Source organism: Watersipora subatra, chromosome 1, assembly GCF_963576615.1.
Source record: "Watersipora subatra chromosome 1, tzWatSuba1.1, whole genome shotgun sequence".
NCBI classification, from domain to species: Eukaryota; Metazoa; Bryozoa; class Gymnolaemata; order Cheilostomatida; family Watersiporidae; genus Watersipora; species Watersipora subatra.
The window spans coordinates 76747165-76773682 of record NC_088708.1 but is presented as its reverse complement, the minus strand read 5'-3'; the positions used below and the strand labels follow the sequence as shown (position 1 = coordinate 76773682).

The 26518-nt window shown below is 38.1% G+C and overlaps 2 protein-coding genes across 2 annotated transcripts; both read left to right on the top strand.

The window, feature by feature from the left end:
• The first annotated feature begins 267 nt into the window (after positions 1 to 267).
• LOC137391701 (probable helicase with zinc finger domain) lies at positions 268 to 9634 on the top strand. Its single transcript, XM_068078231.1, has 20 exons — positions 268 to 285; positions 396 to 505; positions 655 to 841; positions 2484 to 2591; positions 2825 to 3013; positions 3179 to 3378; positions 3556 to 3729; positions 3923 to 4133; positions 4301 to 4429; positions 4530 to 4651; positions 4740 to 4943; positions 5252 to 5502; positions 5702 to 5820; positions 6737 to 6839; positions 7020 to 7210; positions 7363 to 7555; positions 7646 to 7835; positions 7939 to 8033; positions 8627 to 8817; positions 9503 to 9634. Exons 1-20 carry the CDS (start codon positions 268 to 270, stop codon positions 9632 to 9634), a joined length of 3117 nt encoding a protein of 1038 aa, XP_067934332.1.
• Positions 9635 to 16312: 6678 nt separating this feature from the next.
• Positions 16313 to 25671, top strand: LOC137391691 (probable helicase with zinc finger domain). Its single transcript, XM_068078221.1, has 20 exons — positions 16313 to 16330; positions 16440 to 16549; positions 16699 to 16885; positions 18524 to 18631; positions 18865 to 19053; positions 19218 to 19417; positions 19595 to 19768; positions 19962 to 20172; positions 20340 to 20468; positions 20569 to 20690; positions 20779 to 20982; positions 21291 to 21541; positions 21741 to 21859; positions 22776 to 22878; positions 23059 to 23249; positions 23402 to 23594; positions 23685 to 23874; positions 23978 to 24072; positions 24663 to 24853; positions 25540 to 25671. Exons 1-20 carry the CDS (start codon positions 16313 to 16315, stop codon positions 25669 to 25671), a joined length of 3117 nt encoding a protein of 1038 aa, XP_067934322.1.
• Positions 25672 to 26518: the final 847 nt, after the last annotated feature.

The window sequence follows — 26518 nt, the reverse complement described above, 5'->3', positions numbered from 1 at the left end:
TCTGAGATGAAGATATAAAGACGAGATTGCTGACTCTCTGTTCTCATTCTTTTTCAAGAACCTCGGATACTTGGATTCTTAGTTACTCCTCTCTTTTGTCAGATCGTACACATTCGGTGAGTTTTATACTAAAAATGTTTGTCATTCGTCAATAAGTATCATATCTCTACGATGGATGTGGCAGCTATATGCTAGTACAGATTTCACAAGTCGTATTATCATTTTAGGCTCATCTGGTTAAATATATCTCAAAATCTACAGAAGAACATGGCGGGTTATACTTGGGTAAGTGTATGCAGTAGGCTTATAGATTTCATTGTTTGAAGCTGTTTGATAATCCTTGAAGTAACGTCTTACTCATTCAGAGAAACATAGTTGATCTCCTCTATCTGTAGAATACATGGCAAGTTGGTAGTGCCTGGGATGGCGTAGATGTTAGATTTTATGAAGGCGAGCCAGTCTATGGGGGCCAGCAGGCTCGAGAGGAAATGTCAATTTGTAATCGGTGAGTAAACAATTTTCTAAGCTTTTTGCAGGATATAAACAACTACAAATGTCTTGACTACACTTGTGAAACATGCTGAACATTTGAGTAGAAGCTAGGCCGAGCTCATATCACTATATTAACATATTAAATGATGTTGCTTATTTCAGTCAGGGAGCTTGTTCACGCCGGCCTACTTGCAACAGAGCACACAGTGAGGATGAACTGGAGCTACGGATGATGAGATTGGCTGTAGATAACCATCTAACCAACCGAATAACTTTAGGACATGAGCCAACTTCTCTGACTGAAAGGTTGCGTCGTCACCTTAGACTCATACAAGACGCTTCTCATCTAGTGAGTCAAGTTTTAATATATCTACAGGTCATGTTACTTCAGCGAGTTTTCCTTATTTCAAGCTCTTCATGAGTATTTTGTCTACAGCTCTACTGGTGTTAGTCAAAGGTCTCTAGCATCTGTTGGTATACCCAGAGTAAATGTGGTCATAACTAGAAGGAACAACTACCTGGTGGTAACTACATGCATCAGCTGCTTTAGGGAACATGAGTGCTGAATTCTAACTAATTCCTAGACATCTTCTTCTCTCCTTGTGTTTAATATTCTTCACGTAAATCAGGACCGTCCAAACCTTTTGCAAAGGGGGCAGATTTGGCGTGTTAAAAGTTTAGGAGGCCATCCTTGGCAGACATTTTTACAGATAACAGCAATTAATGTAAATAAACTTTACCGAGCCAATCCGTGTTTCATATTTGCTTTTTTGTTTTAAGTTCAGCTATCTTAAGCATGAGTTTTGGTTCATTTAAAACATGCGTATCAAATTTGCATTGACATTATAATTGAAATTTAATAATCATTTAACTTCACTTTTTTAACACAAACTTTTTGTAACAGTTGAACAGACGTTATTTGTACTCTTGAGTACAAATTACATTTGAAACGTGAAACAATATCTTGCCATGGCAGTTTAATATTTATAAAACTTTTAAACACAATTACAGAAAAATGAACAAGTAATAAGCACATCAACAAGTGCAGGGCTCATTTAAAGTATGACAGTAGCTATAAATGTTGATTGAATTTTTAAATGTTTAACATGCAGGTAACAGCGCTTCTGCTCAATTTATTAACCTTTTGAACACTGGTAGTTTTGTCAGTGGTGTCAGTAACCCTAAGCATCTGTCCAGCCATTCTAAGTTTTTAAACTTTTATTAAATATAACTAAACATGCCCATAATACAATGATATTTGGTAAAACATTAGTAAGAAGGTTGAGCAGCCTACAGCAAATGTCATCAAACAAACAAAACCGTGCGTCACCATTATTCGCGCCAAAACTATGAAAATTTGTACGATTCTAAAAAACTCGTGAAAACAATTACAGTAGCATCATATCCATTGAGCACATGTTCATCATCATTTCATGACTCAAAATGTAATGGAAATTTATAGTTAGTATATCATGAAATTCTTTATTTGCATCAAAAGTATTTAGGACCTACCAACAAACGAGTCGTATCAATTTTTCCGCAATGCCATTCTAATAAAATTTGCTAAGGAAATTTTTCTAAGGAAATGAAGATATTTGAAAACTGTTACAAATTGATGAGACATTTCTGGTCAAACATCCTGTGCAAGAATTAATGTGATTGGTTTATGCCGTTAGTTACAAACTACTTTTGTAAACAGAGCCATGTGAATGCCAGAATTCCGGCCGTTAGGGATTTTGACACACCCTATGCGATGCTGGAAAATCGCCGTTAGGTTCGAAGGATTAATTCTACAGGCGAGCCAGACGTATCGATTTTATGACAGAGGCTGCGGGCCAAATGAAAATTGACCCTGGGCCGCATTTGGCCCGCGGGCCTGACTTTGGACATATCCGACTTAAATGGTTTTCATCTGGCCTTCATGCAATATATATATTCTCTTGCTGACAGAAACTGTAGTTATGTGATGCACTCATTCCGGCCTGTTGTAGTTGAAAAAATATCTGGATGGTGTTGAGATGTACCTTGATAAACAAGATACCATTGTGGTAGAGAGCAAGTCTGAGGTGGTTAGCTGGATATTTAATGTTTCATCATCGGTAAGCATTTTTTGAGAGAATCATAATCAATAATTATCCGTAATAACTTTTTAAAATAATGTTATATTTACTAGTTATTTGAAACGTTTATTGCTAAATATGCTTTTCTGTATTACATCACCTTTACTGAGCATAATGTGCGAAAATAAGACTTTTGAGTGATGACTATAATAAAATAGTCTGCATATGAAACGTGAGCGGAGCATCTTTTCATGTGACTTTCTTTGTTGTAGGAGTGTCTAAAGGGAATCGTTCTCATCGACAATGAAACGGCAGCCAACTTTTCTCTTCAATATGTCACAAGGAATGTTTTGGGATCGGGTGATGTGGAAAGACTGCCAATGCGACGAGATGGTCAGCGAGAATGGAGGTTTCCTTATTATGATACAAGAAGGCATGCTCCACAAACCTTTAGAGTAAAGGTGAGTAAAGACCTTTTTATTAGCGGTGTCTCGCAATGTTTTCGTTTGCACAGAATTGTATTAAAATAAATACAACTTCATCTTGTCAACTCCGTGGTCTAGCTACCCCTCCTGAACATACTTGGTGAGTTTTGCATAGTTCACCTAAGAATTTTTGCCTTGCAGGTTGAGTTCAAATGCAACGCATATGGCGTCTATCGACAAAGAGTTGTCTTTGCAATGGATCGAGAAAGGTACTTGTACAGGAAGTTAAAAGTGACAGTTCGGCCGATGACAATGACCAATCCTGTAACAGACCTAGCTGTCACGGAAAGCCGGCGATGGGACAGTCTGCCTGAGTTGCGCATCGTTAAATGGCAGGAGTCGTAAGTGTCTGTTTACTTTTACCATAAGTTCTTATTTGAAGTATCTTGTTAATGCTGTTCACTTTCTTTTCTTATTCATTAAAATTGCCACAAAGATCAATAAGAAAAGCTAACATCTTCTGTTGTAATTAATGTTTAATGATGTTGATAGTGACGTCATGTGGCTCTTGTGTTTAGAATGGATTCAGAACAAGATGAACAGTTGAGTGAACAATACAGGAGACCTTCTAATGTTGAAGACTGTGTAGAGATTGTTGAGTCTCAAGGCAGTCTTTCCGCTTCCAACTACAAACTCTACAATCACTCACTATTATATCTCGAGGAGATAGAGCAATTCCATGAACTTTCCAAGTTAGTAGCGTGTTTACACTTCTACAACTCTAAACTTTCCTGATTTTGTTCTAGTAGTTCTACCGCTTCATGCAACTGCATTTGAAATGTAGTCTTGTTCTGACACTACGCTTTTTGGCTATTGATTTTGATTGATGCCAACTTGCATGCCAGGAACTTTAAAAATCTTTTAAGTTGTTCCGCTGCTTTGTAGGCTCCAGCTGAGTAGGGTGGTACATTTTACTCAGACCTACACGAGAGAATCTTTTGTCAACAACACTACTAACTATGCTCGGCCTGCCGAACTATTCGGAGAACTGCCACTCGACAATGCTTTATCAGAGGATACAGTGCCTGGAAGGATTCTTTTGCAGAATGTTAACAGCCTACTAATAACATGTGACATGGATCCTTGTCCTTCAGTGGTATGAATCTCTTTACATAACTTGTGTGCACCTTGACATGCTCTGCCAACGTGTGACTCATTGTATTGAACTGCAAACTAACACCCGTATTGATCTATAGCTTTTAGCTTTCTATATCTATAGTAATTTTGGCCCTCATATGATTGCATTCGCTTCCATTCTCACAGCTCCTTTATTTCTCACAGGTGTTTGAGTGTCCTATATTAGACCATTGTAAAGCTGGCATGATCTTCAGGGTGACGGCTAAATTGGTAAAGTTCTTTAAAATCAAGGCCCAAACTTCTAGAAGATGTCAGGTAATATTTATGGTGCTCTGGATTGTTATGCATTTTGTGAAGTTCTTTGCATCTTCCACTATTTCATTCCTATTTCATTCTTCCACTACTTCCTTCATAGGTACAGTTTGTCGTGAACAGGCTACCGTTTTGTGAGATGCACTCAGCCTTGGATCAACTGGATAATATTATTCGATTATTTCCTGCACCTCAATATATGAGGCCTTCTCAAGTCCAGACATGGTGAATATCTATATTTAGACTGTTCTTTCTTTGAGCGACTTCTTCAACCAGAAATGTTCCTATAGTTCATCAGTTGCTCCCCTTGTAGCATGAATGGGATCAGATCAAGACCCTTTGTGCTAAATCGTAAACAGAAAGACGGCTTCAACGCGATGACTAAGCCTATCCAGCCTCACCCTGTTCTTCTCATCGGGCCTTTCGGAACAGGAAAGACATTGACATTGGCTACTACACTGCTGCATCTTATAGAGAACACTGAGAACCGCATCCTTCTCTGCACTCACTCCAACAGGTTTTTATCAACTGCCTATCTAGTTACTGCTTTGTTCGTTGGCCGTTTCAGGTTAATCAGTCGCATCGTCAAATGGCTCGTGTGGATATTACCTGCTAACATGTTACATATCATACTTCATAAAAAGTGGTGAATACGTGCTGGTATATTATATCGTATAGAGCCATCAGGACGTTCTTAAAGAGTATCCATTCAGTTGCAGAATTCCTTCAGTGTTGATCATACCATGCCATTAAATTGATGCTTTGTCTGTGTCAGCAAAAAGCCATTAGAAGGTGTTGCAGCTGATTATGTTTCCTCATTTACAGCGCTGCTGACCTGTATATCAAAGAGCATATTCACTCATATCTAGCCATTAAACCATCCTGTAAGGTACTGAGGCTTTACTACAAACATCGATGGAGTGCAGCTGTTCATCCCACTGTCAAGAACTACACCCTATTCGACCATGTCTCGCAGTCCTTTCGTGACCCGGTTATGAGCGACTTACAAGGTGTAAGGGTTGTCATCGTTACCCTTTCATCTTGTTACAGCCTGCTTCGTCTTCAGCTACCCAAAGGTATATTTTGCTATAAGTGGTATTCCGAGCATTTTTCTTTTCATGCTCAGTGCTGCACTCTGTATTTACCAGACTAGTTTCATCATGCTCAGTAAGGAAATCGGTCAAAAAAAGTTTTCCACTTTACTCAACTCGCTTATGCAAGGTAAAGAGTGTAGCTTTTGTGCTAATGTGTATTTTTTCTGTACTTTGTTCACAGGTTTCTTCACTCATATCATGGTGGATGAAGCGGCACAGGCAAAGGAAGTTGATACAATCATACCATTCACGCTAGCTGGACCCAACACTAAGATTATAATGGCGGGTGATCACATGCAGGTGAGTTTAGAATGCTTAGTATAAATTAACATTTCAATATGCATCAGTAAATGTCATCTTTAGCATTGGTTCAGCTGACTTTATTGACATGGACTGTTTTATAAAATAGTAAACTGCATACCTTTTTAATTACGGCCATGTGGCTGAATATAGTAACCTTCTCAACAATAGAATTGTATACCGTAAGTCCTTGTGCTCAAGCCGTGCGGCTTGTCGTTGGGCGCGGTTCCTGGTTCAAGGTCAGAGGCGGCGGCTAAAGACAAGTTTTTAAAACTTATGTGGGGCTCAGGGCGGCTTCTCGATAAACACGGTTTCTGCTCAGTTCCGCGCTATAACCATAAAATTGCAGTCAGATACACTTTTATGTACGGGGTTTTAGTGACCTACTCGTTTATTTTCAAGGTTTATTTTCATGTTTATGGAATACTTTAGACTAAAGAAGAATTTATCGGTCATGTTTAACTCACCACAGTCATAGGTTATTAACACCTTTTCCTTCTTGACTGGCATCTTTCCGTAAACGTGAAGCCCTTTAACAGCGAAATAAAAATCTAGCTGAGACATGGCAAGTAAGTTCTTGATGCAAGGGTTTAGGAATTTTAATTCGAACTCGGAAGTAAAAGAAAATTCTTTTCATATGTACTGATGTAGCCTGTTTTCTTATTCAAGAGGACGAGAGTATAATGAAACCCGTCTCAACACTCTCACTCCTGAAGGGGTCAAGGACGACAAAACCTCTGTCATAAGCCACCGTCTGCGGGCATACGCGGCTTGTTGGAGGATTATTTTTTCTTTCGTGAGTCATTTGTTTTTTAGCACAAGCCGCGCGGCGGGAGCATGAGGTCTTACGGTATATGCAATAGAATTGTGTATCTGTCATGTCTATTGCTTTTTCCTTTCCATCGTTACATTGCAGATGAACCCGGATGTTTTCTCAAAGCGTGCGAAGAAATATGGGTTGGCTAGCAGTATGTTTGAGCGATTAACCAAGCTTTACCCGGACACCTTTGAATGTAAAGGTAAACTATGACACATTTAATCAACATACCGTTGCTGCTTCTAGCTATAGATACTTGATGTTTGCAGTTAGCAGCATCACACCTAGCCTATCATACTTGGACACTTTCACCCATGTTTGATTATATTTCCTATACCAATAATGATGGCCTTTTGCTAATTATTCTATGGTCATGTTTTAGTTACTCTAAATGAGAACTACAGATCCCACGAGTCACTCGTCAGGTTCTCTTCTCGTTATTTCTATAATGGTTTGCTGGAATCTATGGGAGATGAGCCAAGCCACCCGTGTCTCTATCCGCTCTCATTCATCGCTGCCCGTGGTGAAAGTTTACAACATGATAAAGGCACAGGGTATTATAATCTGGCAGAGGTTAGCATTTTGAATCTCCTTTGCTATTCCTTCGTCGATGGAACACTTAATTAAAATATTTACAAAGCCATTATATGTAAAGAGCTTGGCGTAGTGTTTGATCTTTAACAAAATTATAGCGCATTGTTGTAGTCTTTCTCTTCTGTCACCAGGTTCATGAAACAGTTGACTTTGTCACTGACCTGCTGGCCAACTGGCCTGAGGACCAATGGGGTGAGTTTAATCCAGAGTCAGTCGGAATCATCCTCCCCTACACAGATCAAGTGGCTATTGTGAGGAAGTTGCTCAAAGAAAAGCCTAGTCCTCTTCGTGAGATTCAAGTGGAAAAAATATCGAATGTGCAAGGTGTGTTATGCAGTTATCGCTTTGCTTTATTTAAATTTATAACTGATGCTTAAATATAACCGTATTTCACAATTCAGGTTTGTTTTCTAGGTAAACAGTTTCGTGTCGTTGTCATCAATGCAGTGCGCACATATAATTCATGTCTGGATGTTGATGAAAATGAGACAGATTTTGGCTTTCTTTCCAACCCCAAGCTGCTCAACACTGCTATTACCCGTGCCCAGTCCCTAGTAACCATCATAGGAGATCCTTTTTCGCTCGTCACTGTCGGCAAGTGCAGGTGAGCTCCGCAGCAAATGAATACAGCGTTATATTCTTATTTACACAAATGTAACGTTATCTTGCAAGCTACGTTTTTTCCATATACTCTGTTTGATTGTTAGGAGCCTCTGGATCCACTATCTGGAGCAATGCCAGTGCAATGGGAGTCTACGCGGAGTGACGTTTGCCCAGCTGCAGGACTACCTCAACTATATGGGTGAGTATAAACAGTCTAATTTTGAGAACCAGTGTCTGCTGAACTGCACTGAACTTGACTTTGTACCAGTTTCATTTTGTATTGCTAAATACCGCACACCTGATCCCAAACCCAATGTTTTTGTTTACATAAAACTTATAGTAAAGTTGTTGAACTGAATCACAACCCTAGCAACAACTGACATCAAAATTTTGTAAAACAAATCCCACAGACAATGACCCCATATCGATACAAATACTGATACTTTCTGGAAAAATCTACAATGATTTCGTACATCGTTTGGACTCATTTTCCATTCTTCCAAATATAACCAAGAAGAAAATGTATTATTACTCATATCCCCCTACAAGGTTATTGCTCAGCTCAAAGAAAACTTTTGTTTCAACAAGTTGAAATTTTAGTTAGGAATAATATCTGTCTGTTGAAAGGTGCCAGTCTCAGTTTGGTTTTGTTCCCTGTTTGATCATTATCATATGACTGAATGATGGGTCGGTCATATAGTCATATACTTTATACAATAAAATATAACCGTAACCCTGTTGCCCTGTCCTTTACAATTACTCAGTCTTTCAGATTTTGCCTTATATTTACAGATATAGAGAAATCTTACAAGTTTAATCCTCAAGCTAGCGAATTCGTACCAAGACCAGCTCGAGAACGAGTCGCAGCTCCTTATCGCATAGTTCCGCCACACTTGGTTATTCCTGTTCCAGTAATACCTTCAGATGCAGTTCCTGTATTGACTCAGGGAGTTACACAACCTCGATGGCATCCACCTGTGCAGGTTCGCATACTTCTATGTTCACTGGCAGGCGCAATAGTTGCTGGGGTCTTATCTTTCATTTAGATTTCACTTACCTGCTGATATTGAAGGCAGCCTTTTGCTTATCCAGCGCTACGTACATGACTAGGTCGTATATGAATGCGATTGCGTCTACATGTCTGACCATTAGGCTTCTGTACATTAAAAGACCTGTCACCAACAACCTTTCCTACCTTACCTGAAACCCAGCCTTTTTGTAGCAGTTTTGAAATAACACTGCTGGCCTTCATCCAATTTGCTTTTCTCTCTACCAGCATGATTATCATGGTAAAATCTATCTCTTGATTTAATCCTACTCAACTGCTCATGGTACTCATTTAAATCATTTGACTTACCAGCATAGCAGTCTCACACACAAGCATACCATCACGCAACACTCTACCCTGAAGTAGTTGTGCAGAAGACACCAACCCATAGGTTTCTGGAGTATTGCGTATCGCTAAAATACCTTTCAGCCAGTTTTGGCCCTGTTGTCTACACTGGTTCCGGAATGCTTGAAGACTGTTTGTTGCGGCCACCACCTAGCATTTCAGAAAGTTGTTGCTTTCTGCAGTACTCAAATCTAGAATTGAAAAGGTTTCTAAAGTTGCTAGAAGTTTTTTCTGTTTCTCATGCTGTTATAACAATCAGTTCTGGAATATTCTAGGTCGGAGCCGCATCTATTCCATATGTCCCGAGTGCAGCAAGATATCGCTCCGTGTCATACCATCCAGCACACATTCACTACAGCGACGCAGCAGACGAATATTCGAATGAGCAAGCATCGTCACGTCTATAGACTCCGCTGTTGACCTCTTTACTACAGTCGACTGCTTAGCTGAGCCCTCAGCAACTTGGAAGGGCCATACGAACTGATTATTTTAGATCCATGTTCCGATAAATTATTTTTTAATTTTTATATTATCTTTCTTTGCGCATTTTCAGACTTTAATAGGGAAAGATTTGGCGCACGCATACCTTTCAGGTAGTGATAAAACTTTTTTTTACTTTTACATTCGCTTGGCTACATAACATTTCTTTTTTCTGTGTAATAAAATATCATCAGACACAAAACTGTATTGTTGTTAACAGTTTTCAGATACATTATCAACAAGCTACTAACACTTTAGCAGATTCTCTTAAAAAGTTAGCGGCGATGTAAAAAACCACAGTTACTTAAAGGGAGTAGAGGTAGCATACAATTGCAGACTTAAAGACAATATTATACATCTCTATCTAGTCCGTAGCATGAATTATGGTGCTGAGCCACCCAAACACTGTAGCCTGAGTTATGGGTGCCGAGCCACCCAAACAATGGTAACAAAAACTCAGCTAATATGACAAGAATTACATGAGCTTCCTCTTTTGACAACTAGTCAAATACTTGACAATAAAACAACTCTAAAATCATTATTATAGTATAATAATAATAGTTTACAGGTCATTATTATATATAGGAAAATATTCACACACCATATTCACAATCATACTTCAACAATGCCCACACTGATTAGAACTGGATGTTTCCTTTACGGCGGCTTGAGTTTTCAGTGTGTTCCTGGCTGACCAAGGACTATAATCTATTTGACATAGAGGTTGTTTTTCAGTCCTTAATTATATTAACAGTATTATTATATAAAAATGCCGGTCTCGCAAAGCTAATCAATTATTTGTACAACTGCTAGGACTGAACTTTATAGAGATTATGACGTTACCGATGTGAGTTATAATAATTGCAAGCAACTTTCTTGAGTTTGAACCTTGACCTTCAGCCACAACACCACCACCAAACTCAAAACACAAATACAAGTATTCATAAGAGTTCCAAACTAGTTGAATGAATAGCAACATCACGAGGCTCGCACAGTACAATCATAGGCAAATGAAAGAACAAGAACTGACAGATTAAAATATTATGAAAAAGTTCATAATTAGTACCTTTTGCTTCCCAGTCCTTGGAGACTATAAATACGTGATCAGTTTTAAACAAAGTAGACTGGTTCATTTTGATTGAGCAAGCTAACTGCGCGTTCGTCTGCTAAAAACTTAATTGAAATGTCAACGACCCACCCTGAAATCACTCATTACTGGCTAGTAAGTATAGCCCACCCCCATCAACCGATCATGCCATTATAACATCGAAGGCCTAGCAAACCATAAACTGATGCGTGCGTCACGCGATCTGACTCATGATAACTGCGTATTAGAATTGATGATGCAATGCATTTGTTCAACAAGGGAAAGATAACTCCTTCTATGTTTGAGTCTGAGAAATGAACATAATCATGCACAATCTTTACAATAAGTTTCATGAATTTATCTGTGCCAATGAACAAGCAACTATGAACAAGCAACAGGACAAGTAGGAAATAACCAAAACATGCATGTATTTTCACTGCTGTGTTAAATTTTAATGTTAATGTTGTTGCTGTTGATACAGATGATTATGATAAGCCTAGATATGTAAAAACTTAGTTAAACCGCAAAAGCTTGAATTAGCCTTGACAATTGGTAGTCTTGTTTTGGGTCTTCACTATTTTTAAAGGATTTTTATTAAAATTTTCACAACGCTTGTGACATACACAGCCCGATAAAAAAGATATGTAAATATAATTCAATAGTAAAACCAGCAACAACTAGTTTTATTGTTTCTACAGCAGAATATTGCCAATCAAATCACTAGTTCTATGCAAACTTGATTAGCAGAGTAGTTAGCTTTTTGTGAACTGTGATTGTTTAATTATCATATGCTGAAGTGTACTCTAGTAAAGATCCTTAACTTTCAAGTTTGCTATGACTGTGTGATACAGTTACTTCAAGGTTGACTTGCAACAAAATTCCCATTACAGTTATTTGATATGAAAAGATTCCCCATGTCTTACTCTGTTGTGTTGTAAGTGCAAAATATGTGGAAAGGTGATTACAAGCTCTTAAAAGCTCAAAAACGAACAGAAAATCGCAGCCACACGAGACCGTCGTAGTTTGGATTCCCTTTCCAGAACGGCTCAAGTGTGATGTAGTTGTGAGAGATGGTTTCTGTTCCCACTTTCTTGCGACCTTATTCGTCGAAATATTTTCACAAATATACTTTACGCAATCAATAAAACTATGTCTATTGTTTTTACGCGTCTGTTTTATCGTCATTGTAATGCTGTCACTTTTAGCACTGATATCTTATAACTTACTGTAAAAAACCGTTAAACTTTTTAACCTTAGCTCGAAAGAGTACATATCATTGTTTGATAATCATGATGAGCCTGTTGGTCACCTGTGACAATCGAAAAGTGTTGCAAAAATTATTTGCGAAGTATTGGGTCACATGATCAGAGAACGACTTGACGATTGAATAATGCCGAAGCAAAGCTGTAAAGTAGCGAGCATCTATATTTTATACGGGGTCTTCGGTAAAACCCGAAGTGTTTGTCATAAACTAGTACTACGATAAGTTTTATATTGAGCTTTGTATTGGCCTTTCAACTCACGTGAAAACATACGTGACAAGACGATAACCAAATTTCTTGGTTACGTCATCGAAATAAAGAGATTCCAATCTACGGCGGCTTTTCGTTTTTAAGCTTTTAAGAGCTTGTATTCACATTTCCACATATTTGGCACTTACAACACAACAGAGTAAGACATGGTGAATCTTTTGATACCAAATAACTGTAATGTGAATTTTGTTGCAAGTCAACCTTTAAGGAGACTTATACCATCACTTATTGACAGTGTAGCTGTTAATAATATACAACTATGTAAATAGTGGCCTGTATCTGTTGAGTGTACTATTCACCTACCACTATAATTCTGGTTTGACAAAAGTTATGGCTACTATTAATTTGTTTAAACTATGTGAGGTTCATGACTGTTGAATAGGTTCCTTTAAAGGTTCTCTAGAAGAAATGATGACAAGAGATGCTCATGGACACTAAGCATACTCCAGCACACAAAGTAATCACTTTGTGTGCTGGAGTGCTTTGTACTTTGTGTGCCCGCATAACTAGGGCTGTTGTAGAGAAATTTATGTTGCGTTAAAATCTTTGTAGCAATGGTAATTTAGTGTTGCATTCGTGTTTAAGAATTAATTTATTATGTTACTCAAATATCAAGAGAGTAATGTTGAGTGATGATAATAAGCAGACTCAATATTAGCAGTAATTTTATGAGAGATTCACAGACTGCACCATATCTGATACATAATTACAAGTTTGTGGTTGTTTTGTGAGTTTATTTATGTTTGTTGTTTATTCTAACTAGGCCTGTATTCACACTGCACAATTATTAATACCAACTTAACCAGCTACATCCTTGATACCGCAATACATGCTCACTATTTCTCTCACTTAACCAGCTACATCCTTGATACTGCAATACATGCTCACTGTTCCTCTCACTTTAATCTTATTAAAGAACTTGTAATATTCTTTCATTTACCCTTGATAAATCTGAAGAATGTTGAACATAGGTCCTGAAAATAAAGGATTTTAAATTATTTCAGAATAGGTTAGCAGACTAATTAGGGTAATTACTAGCTCTTGTTCCTACTACTTGTGTTCTACTAATTAACAGTGTATGTCAGGTAGGTTGTGTTGCAGGCTTCTCCCGAGCATCAGGTTCCAGCGATTAAATTGTCACTTTTACACTTCCAAGGAAAAAAGTGTCTCATAAGACTCGCTTTTTTCTGGAAGCAAATTGCTGTAAATACTTTAATATGACAAGATTGTTTTAAATAGTTTTGATGTTAATCTCTGTACTTCTGGCTAAACTTTGACATAAGCATAAACCAAAATGCCAATCTGACTAGACTATTCAGCTGTACCAAATCAACTCTTTTCGAAACAAGAAAACTAACGGTTTATAAAAGCCTCCATGGCTTAAGTTTTTCTACTTTGATAAGTTGATGCATGATTACTAAACTTCTGTAGATTTCATTAACTGTATTGCTTATGTAAGAGGTAATAGTATTCCCGATTCCAGCTCCATTAATATGTATCTGAAATGCTATGTTATGTTATTGCGGGATCCCATCATGTTAAAAGTTCCTTAAAAGTTTGGCAAACTATTGTAAAAAAGTTCATCACCAAGAGAAACATGGAAAGTTAGTGAATAGCTATTGACAACTCAGCTCGACTAGATCGATGTGTTTATTGTGCTTACCTCTTTTTTACACGAGGCTGATTATTTTGTGTGAAAATAATCTTGGGTGAAGAGAGCTAAGTTTGAAATGAGTTGATAGTCAGGACAAGATGTTTTGTATAACTGATATGACACCAGGGTACTTGGCGCTCATGCTAAACAGATAGCACAGTGATATCTTGGCAGTTGTTATAAGAGTCACTACCTTAATCTTGTTGTCAGCATCTTTTGTTGTCAATCATACTCAAAAATGAACTTACAAAAGATTTTGGTTAATTTTATTAGAAAGTATCTATATTTTTCTACTATTTCTAATTGTTTCGATGTTCATATTAGTCTGACTGCCTTGGTGTTTCAAGATTAAATTTAATAAAACTTGATCGCAGTTAAAACGCTTAGATGAAGCAAAGATGCGCTTACGACGTCTGCAGTTGTAAAAATACCGCCAGAATAAAGATCTGCAACGCTACAGCTTAAGCGGTATTGCATCTATCAACTATTGCTATGATAATAACAAATTAATTCATTTTTCACATATTTTTCATCTGAGCCTTTCAACCGTGATCAAGTTTTGTCAATTTTAATCTTGAAACACCCTGGCGGTCAAATCACCTTCAAAAACCTATTGTTAGGGTATGGCAGTCTACTCATAGACATAATTAGTCTCAAATCATGTTTTTTATGTCTAAGTTTTATTTCTCAATAACAAAGTTTGAATATACGTGTCGGAGGAGAAGCCACTTCTCCACAGTGAATTTATCGATATTCTTGTTATGGTGTCATCTTCCCATTTCTTGTAAAGCATTTTAAATATATTTGTAAAAGTTGTACCAATTATTCCTATGAAGGATGATACTTGTTTGTATATTTGTATCTTTTTTCTACCATTATTATTATTATAAATATGAATAACCATCAATGAGTGCCTTCCTCTTCTGATTGTTGAAAATTGCCTTTGAAACTGAGGTCTTTCTCTGTGAATTATTATGGACAACTTTACAATATTTCGCAGGAGCTAAACTTGCAAGACGAGATGTCGTAGTAGAATCTTCCTAGGCATCAACCATCCATGGTCTCTTAAAGTTCACAAGATTTTGAAGAGGACATGACTTATCCTATAATTGCAGAGACCCCAAACACATCTCATAATTACCTATTGTACACTTTAAACCCTGTCTTAATACCATTTTAATCCTTCCATTGTTTACTTGTATACTCCTAACAGCTTTACCTTCTCTAACCTAGAAATTCCTACATGTACATCTTACTGTAACCTCCTACCTTACAACTTATTACAAGAACTTCTAAAGCTTCGATGCCTTCTTTTTTATGTAAACCCTATGAAAATAGAGTGCTCACCATTTACACTATCCTTTATCCCTGTGTTAATAATAATATATGACATCGTAAGATAATGACACACCGTAATACTCTATGTAAGTTATTGTGAAATAGTTTTATCAGATATGATATAGACTTTATTGTTTGATACAAATGTGCCATATTATATTTATTTCTGTTACACACATAACAGTATTATAATAGTTCATATCATGAGCATGAGTAAAAGCAATACTTTCTGAAGCTTTTTAAACCAAAGTCAAGTTTTATTGTGAGCTCACCAAAACCATGACAATGTCTAGGTTTGATCTAAACATATATCTATCTAGTTAGTTATACTGATATACATTATGACCTCCTGCTTGAGCTGTATCTCCTGTGGCACATTCAAGCGTCACCCTCATTTCTTACTCTAGTCATTAGCTAGTCACTAATTCTGTAAAAGATTATTTTCCTCAATTATATTCACAGCTATTAAGATATTAACTGTTTCACAGTATTTAGACTATAGAAACTGCAATTAAAGACTCTGGTTGACACTGACAATAGCGTCTGGAAAGATAATTGTTGGTTTGTCTCCATTGTAAGGAACTCCAATAACTTTGCACTCTCCCTTTTACTACACAATTTAAAGTGAATGTCATATAAACTCTCGATTGGAAAGCAGTCCAGAAGGCGGACCCTTGAAGAAACCGTCCAATGAGCAATGCACTTTTATGAGGTTATTTATTTCCGGTCTGAGATGAAGATATAAAGACGAGATTGCTGACTCTCTGTTCTCATTCTTTTTCAAGAACCTCGGATACTTGGATTCTTAGTTACTCCTCTCTTTTGTCAGATCGTACACATTCGGTGAGTTTTATATTAAAAATGTTTGTCATTCGTCAATAAGTATCATATCTCTACGATGGATGTGGCAGCTATATGCTAGTACAGATTTCACAAGTCGTATTATCATTTTAGGCTCATCTGGTTAAATATATCTCAAAATCTACAGAAGAACATGGCGGGTTATACTTGGGTAAGTTTATGCAGTAGGCTTATAGATTTCATTGTTTGAAGCTGTTTGATAATCCTTGAAGTAACGTCTCACTCTTCAGAGAAACATAGTTGATCTCCTCTATCTGTAGAATACATGGCAAGTTGGTAGTGCCTGGGATGGCGTAGATGTTAGATTTTATGAAGGCGAGCTAGTCTATGGGGGCCAGCAGGCTCGAGAGGAAATGTCAATTTGTAATCGGTGAGTGAACAATTTTCTAAGCTTTTTGCAGGATATAAACAACTACAAATGTCTTGACTACACTTGTGAAACATGCTGAACATTTGAGTAGAAGCTAGGCCGAGCTCATATCACTATATTAACATATTAAATGATGTTGCTTATTTCAGTCAGGGAGCTTGTTCACGCCGGCCTACTTGCAACAGAGCACACAGTGAGGATGAACTGGAGCTACGGATGATGAGATTGGCTGTAGATAACCGTCTAACCAACCGAATAACTTTAGGACATGAGCCAACTTCTCTGACTGAAAGGTTGCGTCGTCACCTTAGACTCATACAAGACGCTTCTCATCTAGTGAGTCAAGTTTTAATATATCTACAGGTCATGTTACTTCAGCGAGTTTTCCTTATTTCAAGCTCTTCATGAGTATTTTGTCTACAGCTCTACTGGTGTTAGTCAAAGGTCTCTAGCATCTGTTGGTATACCCAGAGTAAATGTGGTCATAACTAGAAGGAACAACTACCTGGTGGTAACTACATGCGTCAGCTGCTTTAGGGAACATGAGTGCTGAATTCTAACTAATTCCTAGACATCTTCTTCTCTCCTTGTGTTTAATATTCTTCACGTAAATCAGGACCGTCCAAACCTTTTGCAAAGGGGGCAGATTTGGCGTGTTAAAAGTTTAGGAGGCCATCCTTGGCAGACATTTTTACAGATAACAGCAATTAATGTAAATAAACTTTACCGAGCCAATCCGTGTTTCATATTTGCTTTTTTGTTTTAAGTTCAGCTATCTTAAGCATGTGTTTTGGTTCATTTAAAACATGCGTATCAAATTTGCATTGACATTATAATTGAAATTTAATAATCATTTAACTTCACTTTTTTAACACCAACTTTTTGTAACAGTTGAACAGACGTAATTTGTACTCTTGAGTACAAATTACATTTGAAACGTGAAACAATATCTTGCCATGGCAGTTTAATATTTATAGAACTTTTAAACACAATTACAGAAAAATGAACAAGTAATAAGCACATCAACAAGTGCAGGGCTCATTTAAAGTATGACAGTAGCTATAAATGTTGATTGGATTTTTAAATGTTTAACACGCAGGTAACAGCGCTTCTGCTCAATTTATTAACCTTTTGAACACTGGTAGTTTTGTCAGTGGTGTCAGTAACCCTAAGCAATCTGTCCAGCCATTCTAAGTTTTTAAACTTTTATTAAATATAACTAAACATGCCCATAATACAATGATATTTGGTAAAACATTAGTAAGAAGGTTGAGCAGCCTACAGCAAATGTCATCAAACAAACAAAACCGTGCGTCACCATTATTCGCGCCAAAACTATGTAAATTTGTACGATTCTAAAAAACTCGTGAAAACAATTACAGTAGCATCATATCCATTGAGCACATGTTCATCATCATTTCATGACTCAAAATGTAATGGAAATTTATAGTTAGTATATCATGAAATTCTTTATTTGCATCAAAAGTATTTAGGACCTACCAACAAACGAGTCGTATCAATTTTTCCGCAATGCCATTCTAATAAAATTTGCTATTAAATCTAAGGAAATGAAGATATTTGAAAACTGTTACAAATTGATGAGACATTTCTGGTCAAACATCCTGTGCAAGAATTAATGTGATTGGTTTACGCCGTTAGTTACAAACTACTTTTGTAAACAGAGCCATGTGAATGCCAGAATTCCGGCCGTTAGGGATTTTGACACACCCTATGCGATGCTGGAAAATCGCCGTTAGGTTCGAAGGATTAATTCTACAGGCGAGCCAGACGTATCGATTTTATGACAGAGGCTGCGGGCCAAATGAAAATTGACCCTGGGCCGCATTTGGCCCGCGGGCCTGACTTTGGACATATCCGACTTAAATGGTTTTCATCTGGCCTTCATGCAATATATATATTCTCTTGCTGACAGAAACTGTAGTTATGTGATGCACTCATTCCGGCCTGTTGTAGTTGAAAAAATATCTGGATGGTGTTGAGATGTACCTTGATAAACAAGATACCATTGTGGTAGAGAGCAAGTCTGAGGTGGTTAGCTGGATATTTAATGTTTCATCATCGGTAAGCATTTTTTGAGAGAATCATAATCAATAATTATCCGTAATAACTTTTTAAAATAATGTTATATTTACTAGTTATTTGAAACGTTTATTGCTAAATATGCTTTTCTGTATTACATCACCTTTACTGAGCATAATGTGCGAAAATAAGACTTTTGAGTGATGACTATAATAAAATAGTCTGCATATGAAACGTGAGCGGAGCATCTTTTCATGTGACTTTCTTTGTTGTAGGAGTGTCTAAAGGGAATCGTTCTCATCGACAATGAAACGGCAGCCAACTTTTCTCTTCAATATGTCACAAGGAATGTTTTGGGATCGGGTGATGTGGAAAGACTGCCAATGCGACGAGATGGTCAGCGAGAATGGAGGTTTCCTTATTATGATACAAGAAGGCATGCTCCACAAACCTTTAGAGTAAAGGTGAGTAAAGACCTTTTTATTAGCGGTGTCTCGCAATGTTTTCGTTTGCACAGAATTGTATTAAAATAAATACAACTTCATCTTGTCAACTCCGTGTCCAGCTACCCCTCATGAACATACTTGGTGAGTTTTGCATAGTTCACCTAAGAATTTTTGCCTTGCAGGTTGAGTTCAAATGCAACGCATATGGCGTCTATCAACAAAGAGTGGTCTTTGCAATGGATCGAGAAAGGTACTTGTACAGGAAGTTAAAAGTGACAGTTCGGCCGATGACAATGACCAATCCTGTAACAGACCTAGCTGTCACGGAAAGCCGGCGATGGGACAGTCTGCCTGAGTTGCGCATCGTTAAATGGCAGGAGTCGTAAGTGTCTGTTTACTTTTACCATAAATTCTTATTTGAAGTATCTTGTTAATGCTGTTCACTTTCTTTTCTTATTCATTAAAATTGCCACAAAGATCAATAAGAAAAGCTAACATCTTCTGTTGTAATTAATGTTTAAAGATGTTGATAGTGACGTCATGTGGCTCTTGTGTTTAGAATGGATTCAGAACAAGATGAACAGTTGAGTGAACAATACAGGAGACCTTCTAATGTTGAAGACTGTGTAGAGATTGTTGAGTCTCAAGGCAGTCTTTCCGCTTCCAACTACAAACTCTACAATCACTCACTATTATATCTCGAGGAGATAGAGCAATTCCATGAACTTTCCAAGTTAGTAGCGTGTTTACACTTCTACAACTCTAAACTTTCCTGATTTTGTTCTAGTAGTTCTACCGCTTCATGCAACTGCATTTGAAATGTAGTCTTGTTCTGACACTAGGCTTTTTGGCTATTGATTTTGATTGATGCCAACTTGCATGCCAGGAACTTTAAAAATCTTTTAAGTTGTTCCGCTGCTTTGTAGGCTCCAGCTGAGTAGGGTGGTACATTTTACTCAGACCTACACGAGAGAATCTCTTGTCAACAACACTACTAACTATGCTCGGCCTGCCGAACTATTCGGAGAACTGCCACTCGACAATGCTTTATCAGAGGATACAGTGCCTGGAAGGATTCTTTTGCAGAATGTTAACAGCCTACTAATAACATGTGACATGGATCCTTGTCCTTCAGTGGTATGAATCTCTTTACATAACTTGTGTGCACCTTGACATGCTCTGCCAACGTGTGACTCATTGTATTGAACTGCAAACTAACACCCGTATTGATCTATAGCTTTTAGCTTTCTATATCTATAGTAATTTTGGCCCTCATATGATTGCATTCGCTTCCATTCTCACAGCTCGTTTATTTCTCACAGGTGTTTGAGTGTCCTATATTAGACCATTGTAAAGCTGGCATGATCTTCAGGGTGACGGCTAAATTGGTAAAGTTCTTTAAAATCAAGGCCCAAACTTCTAGAAGATGTCAGGTAATATTTATGGTGCTCTGGATTGTTATGCATTTTGTGAAGTTCTTTGCATCTTCCACTATTTCATTCCTATTTCATTCTTCCACTACTTCCTTCATAGGTACAGTTTGTCGTGAACAGGCTACCGTTTTGTGAGATGCACTCAGCCTTGGATCAACTGGATAATATTATTCGATTATTTCCTGCAACTCAATATATGAGGCCTTCTCAAGTCCAGACATGGTGAATATCTATATTTAGACTGTTCTTTCTTTGAGCGACTTCTTCAACCAGAAATGTTGCTACAGTTCATCAGTTGCTCCCCTTGTAGCATGAATGGGATCAGATCAAGACCCTTTGTGCTAAATCGGAAACAGAAAGACGGCTTCAACGCGATGACTAAGCCTATCCAGCCTCACCCTGTTCTTCTCATCGGGCCTTTCGGAACAGGAAAGACATTGACATTGGCTACTACACTGCTGCATCTTATAGAGAACACTGAGAACCGCATCCTTCTCTGCACTCACTCCAACAGGTTTTTATCAACTGCCCATCTAGTTACTGCTTTGTTCGTTGGCCGTTTCAGGTTAATCAGTCGCATCGTCAAATGGCTCATGTGGATATTACCTGCTAACATGTTACATATCATACTTCATAAAAAGTGGTGAATACGTGCTGGTATATTATATCGTATAGAGCCATCAGGCCGTTCTTAAAGAGTATCCATTCAGTTGCAGAATTCCTTCAGTGTTGATCATACCATGCCATTAAATTGATGCTTTGTCTGTGTCAGCAAAAAGCCATTAGAAGGTGTTGCAGCTGATTATGTTTCCTCATTTACAGCGCTGCTGACCTGTATATCAAAGAGCATATTCACTCATATCTAGCCATTAAACCATCCTGTAAGGTACTGAGGCTTTACTACAAACATCGATGGAGTGCAGCTGTTCATCCCACTGTCAAGAACTACACCCTATTCGACCATGTCTCGCAGTCCTTTCGTGACCCGGTTATGAGCGACTTACAAGGTGTAAGGGTTGTCATCGTTACCCTTTCATCTTGTTACAGCCTGCTTCGTCTTCAGCTACCCAAAGGTATATTTTGCTATAAGTGGTATTCCGAGCATTTTTCTTTTCATGCTCAGTGCTGCACTCTGTATTTACCAGACTAGTTTCATCATGCTCAGTAAGGAATTCGGTCAAAAAAAGTTTTCCACTTTACTCAACTCGCTTATGCAAGGTAAAGAGTGTAGCTTTTGTGCTAATGTGTATTTTTTCTGTACTTTGTTCACAGGTTTCTTCACTCATATCATGGTGGATGAAGCGGCACAGGCAAAGGAAGTTGATACAATCATACCATTCACGCTAGCTGGACCCAACACTAAGATTATAATGGCGGGTGATCACATGCAGGTGAGTTTAGAATGCTTAGTATAAATTAACATTTCAATATGTAGCAGTAAATGTCATCTTTAGCATTGGTTCAGCTGATTTTATTGACATGGACTGTTTTATAAAATAGTAAACTGCATACCTTTTCAATTACGGCCATGTGGCTGAATATAGTAACCTTCTCAACAATAGAATTGAATACCGTAAGTCCTTGTGCTCAAGCCGTGCGGCTTGTCGTTGGGCGCGGTTCCTGGTTCAAGGTCAGAGGCGGCAGCTAAAGACAAGTTTTTAAAACTTATGTGGGGCTCAGGGCGGCTTCTCGATAAACACGGTTTCTGCTCAGTTCCGCGCTATAACCATAAAATTGCAGTCAGATACACTTTTATGTACGGGGTTTTAGTGACCTACTCGTTTATTTTCAAGGTTTATTTTCATGTTTATGGAATACTTTAGACTAAAGAAGAATTTATCGGTCATGTTTAACTCACCACAGTCATAGGTTATTAACACCTTTTCCTTCTTGACTGGCATCTTTCCGTAAACGTGAAGCCCTTTAACAGCGAAATAAAAATCTAGCTGAGACATGGCAAGCAAGTTCTTGATGCAAGGGTTTAGGAATTTTAATTCGAACTCGGAAGTAAAAGAAAATTCTTTTCATATGTACTGATGTAGCCTGTTTTCTTATTCAAGAGGACGAGAGTATAACGAAACCCGTCTCAACACTCTCACTCCTGAAGGGGTCAAGGACGACAAAACCTCTGTCATAAGCCACCGTCTGCGGGCATACGCGGCTTGTTGGAGGATTATTTTTTCTTTCGTGAGTCATTTGTTTTTTAGCACAAGCCGCGCGGCAGGAGCATGAGGTCTTACGGTATATGCAATAGAATTGTGTATATGCCATGTCTATTGCTTTTTCCTTTCCATCGTTACATTGCAGATGAACCCGGATGTTTTCTCAAAGCGTGCGAAGAAATATGGGTTGGCTAGCAGTATGTTTGAGCGATTAACCAAGCTTTACCCGGACACCTTTGAATGTAAAGGTAAACTATGACACATTTAATCAACATACCGTTGCTGCTTCTAGCTATAGATACTTGATGTTTGCAGTTAGCAGCATCACACCTAGCCTATCATACTTGGACACTTTCACCCATGTTTGATTATATTTCCTATACCAATAATGATGGCCTTTTGCTAATTATTCTATGGTCATGTTTTAGTTACTCTAAATGAGAACTACAGATCCCACGAGTCACTCGTCAGGTTCTCTTCTCGTTATTTCTATAATGGTTTGCTGGAATCTATGGGAGATGAGCCAAGCCACCCGTGTCTCTATCCGCTCTCATTCATCGCTGCGCGTGGTGAAAGTTTACAACATGATAAAGGCACAGGGTATTATAATCTGGCAGAGGTTAGCATTTTGAATCTCCTTTGCTATTCCTTCGTCGATGGAACACTTAATTAAAATATTTACAAAGCCATTATATGTAAAGAGCTTGGCGTAGTGTTTGATCTTTAACAAAATTATAGCGCATTGTTGTAGTCTTTCTCTTCTGTCACCAGGTTCATGAAACAGTTGACTTTGTCACTGACCTGCTGGCCAACTGGCCTGAGGACCAATGGGGTGAGTTTAATCCAGAGTCAGTCGGAATCATCCTCCCCTACACAGATCAAGTGGCTATTGTGAGGAAGTTGCTCAAAGAAAAGCCTAGTCCTCTTCGTGAGATTCAAGTGGAAAAAATATCGAATGTGCAAGGTGTGTTATGCAGTTATCGCTTTGCTTTATGTAAATTCATAACTGATGCTTAAATATAACGGTATTTCACAATTCAGGTTTGTTTTCTAGGTAAACAGTTTCGTGTCGTTGTCATCAATGCAGTGCGAACATATCATTCCTGTCTCGATGTTGATGAAAATGAGGCAGATTTTGGCTTTCTTTCCAACCCCAAGCTGCTCAACACTGCTATTACCCGTGCCCAGTCCCTAGTAACCATCATAGGAGATCCTTTTTCACTCGTCACTGTCGGCAAGTGCAGGTGAGCTCCGCAGCAAATGAATACAGCGTTATATTCTTATTTACGCAAATGTAACGTTATCTTGCAAGCTACGTTTTTTCCATATACTCTGTTTGATTGTTAGGAGCCTCTGGATCCACTATCTGGAGCAATGCCAGTGCAATGGGAGTCTACGCGGAGTGACGTTTGCCCAGCTGCAGGACTACCTCAACTATATGGGTGAGTATAGACAGTCTAATTTTGAGAACCAGTGTCTGCTGAACTGCACTGAACTTGACTTTGTGACAGTTTCATTTTGTATTGCTAAATACCGCACACCTGATCCCAAACCCAATGTTTTTGTTTACATAAAACTTATAGTAAAGTTGTTGAACTGAATCACAACCCTAGCAACAACTGACATCAAAATTTTATAAAACAAATCTCACAGACAATGACCCCATATCGATACAAATACCAATACTTTCTGGAAAAATCTACAATGATTTCGTACATCGTTTGGACTCATTTTCCATTCTTCCAATTATAACCAAGAAGAAAATGTATAATTACTCATATCCCCCTACAAGGTTATTGCTCAGCTCAAAAACTTTTGTTTCAACAAGTTGAAATTTTGGTTAGGAATAATATCTGTCTGTTGAAAGGTGCCAGTCTCAGTTTGGTTTTGTTCCCTGTTTACTCATTTTCGTATGACTGAATGATGGGTCGGTCATATAGTCATATACTTTATACAATAAAATATAACAGTAACCCTGTTGCCCTGTCTTTTACAATTACTCAGTCTTTCAGATTTTGCCTTATATTTACAGATATAGAGAAATCTTACAAGTTTAATCCTCAAGCTAGCGAATTCGTACCAAGACCAGCTCGAGAACGAGTCGCAGCTCCTCATCGCATAGTTCCGCCACACTTGGTAGCTCCTGCTCCAGTGATACCTTCAGATGCAGTTCCTGTATTGACTCAGGGAGTTACACAACCTCGATGGCATCCACCTGTGCAGGTTCGTATACTTCTATGTTCACTGGTAGGCACAATAGTTGCTGGGGTCTTATCTTTCATTTAGATTTCACTTACCTGCTGATATTGAAGGCAGCCTTTTGCTTATCCAGCACTACGTACATGACTAGGTCGTATATGAATGCGATTGCGTCTACATGTCTGACCATTAGGCTTCTGTACATTAAAAGACCTGTCACCAACAACCTTTCCTACCTTACCTGAAACCCAGCCTTTTTGTAGCAGTTTTGAAATAACACTGCTGGCCTTTATCCAATTTGCTTTCCTCTCTACCAGCATGATTATCATGGTAAAATCTATCTCTTGATTTAATCCTACTCAACTGCTCACGGTACTCATTTAAATCATTTGACTTACCAGCATAAGCAGTCTCACACACAAGCATACCATCACGCAACACTCTACCCTGAAGTAGTTGTGCAGGGGACAATAACCCATAGGTTTCTGGAGTATTGCGTATCGCTAAAATACCTTTCAGCCAGTTTTGGCCCTGTTGTCTACACTGGTTCCGGAATGCTTGAAGACTGTTTGTTGCGGCCACCACCTAGCATTTCAGCAAGTTGTTGCTTTCTGCAGTACTCAAATCTAGAATTGAAAAGGTTTCTAAAGTTGCTAGAAGTTTTTTCTGTTTCTCATGCTGTTATAACAATCAGTTCTGGAATATTCTAGGTCGGAGCCGCATCTATTCCATATGTCCCGAGTGCAGCAAGATATCGCTCCGTGTCATACCATCCAGCGCACATTCACTACAGCGACGCAGCAGACGAATATTCGAATGAGCAAGCATCGTCACGTCTATAGACTCCGCTGTTGACCTCTTTACTACAGTCGACTGCTTAGCTGAGCCCTCAGCAACTTGGAAGGGCCATACGAACTGATTATTTTAGATCCATGTTCCGATAAATTATTTTTTAATTTTTATACTATCTTTCTTTGCGCATTTTCAGACTTTAATAGGGAAAGATTTGGCGCACGCATACCTTTCAGGTAGTGATAAAACTTCTTTTTACTTTTACATTCGCTTGGCTACATAACATTTCTTTTTTCTGTGTAATAAAATATCAGCAGACACAAAACTGTATTGTTGTTAACAGTTTTCAGATACATTATCAACAAGCTACTAACACTTTAGCAGATTCTCTTAAAAAGTTAGCGGCGATGTAAAAAACCACAGTTACTTAAAGGGAGTAGAGGTAGCATACAATTGCAGACTTAAAGACAATATTATACATCTTTATCTAGTCCGTAGCTTGAGTTATGGTGCTGAGCCACCCAAACACTGTAGCTTGAGTTATGGGTGCCGAGCCACCCAAACAATGGTAACAAAAACTCAGCTAATATGACAAGAATTACATGAGCTTCCTCTTTTGACAACTAGTCAAATACTTGACAATAAAACAACTCTAAAATCATTATTATAGTATAATAATAATAGTTTACAGGTCATTATTATATATAGGAAAATAATCACACACCATATTCACAATCATACTTCAACAATGCCCACAATGATTAGAACTGGATGTTTCCTTTACGGCGGCTTGAGTTTTCAGTGTGTTCCTGGCTGACCAAGGACTATAATCTATTTGACATAGAGGTTGTTTTTCAGTCCTTTATTGTAGTAACAGTATTATTATATAAAAATGCC